This window comes from Solanum pennellii, chromosome 7, assembly GCF_001406875.1.
Source record: "Solanum pennellii chromosome 7, SPENNV200".
In the NCBI taxonomy this organism is placed as follows: domain Eukaryota; kingdom Viridiplantae; phylum Streptophyta; class Magnoliopsida; order Solanales; family Solanaceae; genus Solanum; species Solanum pennellii.
Genome location: NC_028643.1, coordinates 66,017,209 through 66,020,400, shown reverse-complemented (window position 1 = coordinate 66,020,400; position 3,192 = coordinate 66,017,209). Strand labels below are relative to the sequence as shown.

The following is a 3,192-nucleotide window of genomic DNA, read 5'->3' as shown; positions in this document are numbered from 1 at the left end:
TCTCAAATGAGAATCAATTAGAGTCATGTCAAAATAATCATTTGGTGAACATGAAGAGCAAATTTAGCATTTTAAAATGACTTGTTAACATTTTTGGCCTGGAAATGAAATTGGTGGCATTAGGCAGGTGCACTACTTTTTCATGTAAATGAACATTTATGGGGGAGAAAGAGGGGACCCAGACCCCACGCTACAGTAAAGAATAACATAAGAAAAAGAAAAATCTTCCACTAGCCTAACATTATTAACTAAGATCCGAAGATGAAACTAGAAAGCAGAACTAGCTTGTTTAAGAGAGTTCAAAGTCAAAATAAATTTTAATCAAAAAGACAAAATCGCTCTCGAAGGAGAGGAGCGATGTCTTTCGAACAAGGTGATTTTATCAAAAAATAAATAAAATTGAAGTCGCTGCATGGGCAACGTTTTTTTCAATTTCTTTCTTTTAAAAAGAAAAACTGAAATCGCTGCTGGATAACGATTTTTCTCAATTTGTTTTATTTTTAATTGTGCCTGTATTGTTGACAATTTACAGTTCTCATGGATCAACTAGGTGAAAAAATACAATGAGATTCATCACAGAGGAGGGGAAAATCATGTCAAATTTATTTGAAGTTTTTTTTTTATAAATTATTCCCTCCATCCCATTTTAAGGGTAAACACATATCCTTCATCAATATAGATATGCCATGGAAATTACCAAGGATCTAAGATGCATGAACAAATGATGTGAATAAATATTTATACAATCATGCCTAGTATAAAATATAAATAGCTTATGAAATACTAGAAACTTATCATTACAAATTAAACAGCACTATGTGTATGTGTATGTGTATGTAAAATAGAAAGTAAAGATTTTTACAACTTGTCGTCCATGTGATCAATCGGCACCTGGCAGCCATGTCAAATATTGCACCTTGTGTGTTGTGGGGTTAAATGGTCAAAATCTAACTAAATATTGTTCGTCTTAAAATATAAAATAATAGTACTAAATAAACTGAACTCTTGGACCCTACATGATAAATAATTGCTGCCCTATTTTCTTTCCATTGTCCCATTTCCCCCCAATTGGCTGGTATGTACATCTAAGAGATAATAACCAATAATAGACAAGTGCCAACCTGCCACTGCTGGATAAATGAAAGAGAGAACAGTAATTTACTGCTTTCTGGTATTTTTTTTAAAAAGAATTTGTTCAATTAATTTAAATTTATATTAAATAATATTTTTATTTAAAGATAACGCAGTTTATCATAAATTTTTTTATATCACAACTAAAATCTGAAATTTCTGATTTAGGAAAAAACAGTTTCGTCACACTTTGAGGGGCGGTGCATTCACTTCTTGCCCATTATCTGTCAAGGTCCCAACTATGTGATACCTCAAACGTAAATGTTTTTCCATAATTGTCTAATTATAAGAGTGAAAACTCACATGATAATAAATATCTTGGTTTAAATACGTGTAAGACTAAAATGAGGATGGGAAACAAGCCAAGCTAATATTTGAAGGCGTATAAATAAATGCATTCTCATCAATTCACCAACCCCTAAAATTAAATAAATCACAGCTAATCTCTCTGTTTTTTTGTCTCCCTCGTAAATCATAATACAATACAATACTTTGCTTCCTACCAACAGCCTATTAACACATACATTCACAAAAATGATGAAAACTCTACTTGTTTCTCTTTTTCTAATTTCATCAGTAACTACATCTTCTTCTTCTGTTAGTGACATTGTCCGCTCTTCGTGCGTGCACGCCAGCTATCCCACAATTTGCATCAGAACACTCTCTTCATACTCGGACTCACCCATTAACACCCCGCAGGATTTAGCTCAAGCCGCGGTGAAAATTACCCTTTCTCGAGCACGTAAAGCGTCGGGGTTCCTGTCTCGGGTGAAAGTGGAAAGCAAAAGAGAGAAAGGGGCATTGAGTGATTGTATCGAACAGATGGGTGACTCGATGGAGGAGCTGAGGAAGAGTTTGTCAGAACTTAAACATGTACGCAGGGGAAATGCATTTAAGTGGCAAATGAGCAATTTGGAGACGTGGGTAAGTGCTGCTTTGACAAACGAAGATACATGTCTTGATGGATTCAACGAAATTGATGGCAAAATCAGGTCTGATGTGAAACGAAAGATTACTAATGTTGCTAGAGTTACTAGTAATGCACTTTACCTTATCAATCGACTTGATGATTCTCCAAACAAAATTACTCATCCTTGATCAGTATTTCGGTTAATTAACATTACCACGAGAAACAATCGTGGGGGACATAGCGAGAGCTTAATGTATTTGGTTGTTCTTTCTTTCTTTTACGGTGGTAACTATGTATTTTATATGTTAGAAACCAGTATTATTAATGGTGCAATATTTATAAGGTAAGAATTGCGTAAATTCCAATTGGCCTTGCTCTTATTTGATTTTACGAGACAAACTTATCTCATTTTTTGCCAGCGCTTATGATCCATAGCGCCAATAATGTTGCTTTTTCGACATTTTTAGCTTGGATTCGTTTGCTACAAAATATAAAATATAATAATTTCAGAAATAAAATGCAAAAATTATTTTATTTTGGCTTGGTAGGAAGTATCGGATAATATAAAAATTAGTGTGAAATAATTTATTTCGAAATAATTAATCTCGAAATAACTTTCATCCCAATTTTTGACCTGTTGTAAGATGGGATGGGCAGGTCAGATTTAATTGATGACAAAAATTATGGACCATTTTATGTTATGGTGTCGGTGTAAATAATTTAAATGTTTATACCAGAAAATTAGACGAACAACTTACAAAAGAGAGCCTTAAAATGCCAGATTAGTTCATACCGAACCACATGTGAAAAAAATCTTACATTCGTCAAATAATACAGGAGTACCTACTACTTTTTTCTTAAATTACGTGCATTTTTTAGATAGCATTTGATTCAAGTTCTCAAATATACGTGGTATAATTAATGTTTGAGTGAAGTTTTTGGTGAAATTTTATCATTTGTTTGGTCTCAATTTTATTAAATATATTTTGACTGTTTCAAAAGATATGATTTATAATGAATGTTTAAAAATAACCTTATATTGATGACAATCAACAATAACAATACATTAATCGCATATTTAAAATTGTCACTGATTCAGTTATAATTATAACTCATTAAACACAAATTGTTCCTTTCTCTCAATTTGTCAC

The 3,192-nt window shown here is 32.5% G+C and overlaps 1 protein-coding gene across 1 annotated transcript; it reads left to right on the top strand.

Moving 5' to 3' along the window:
- Positions 1–1,492: 1,492 nt before the first annotated feature.
- On the top strand, positions 1,493–2,406 carry LOC107024486 (pectinesterase inhibitor 3). Its single transcript, XM_015225475.2, has one exon. The coding sequence runs from the start codon at positions 1,666–1,668 to the stop codon at positions 2,227–2,229; it is 564 nt and encodes a 187-aa protein (XP_015080961.1). The 5' UTR covers positions 1,493–1,665; the 3' UTR covers positions 2,230–2,406.
- The last annotated feature ends 786 nt before the right edge of the window (positions 2,407–3,192 follow it).

Excerpts from the sequence above, each read along its gene's own strand:
- LOC107024486 (XM_015225475.2), top strand. The coding sequence starts at position 1,666 with ATGATGAAAACTCTACTTGTTTCTCTTTTTCTAATTTCATCAGTAACT.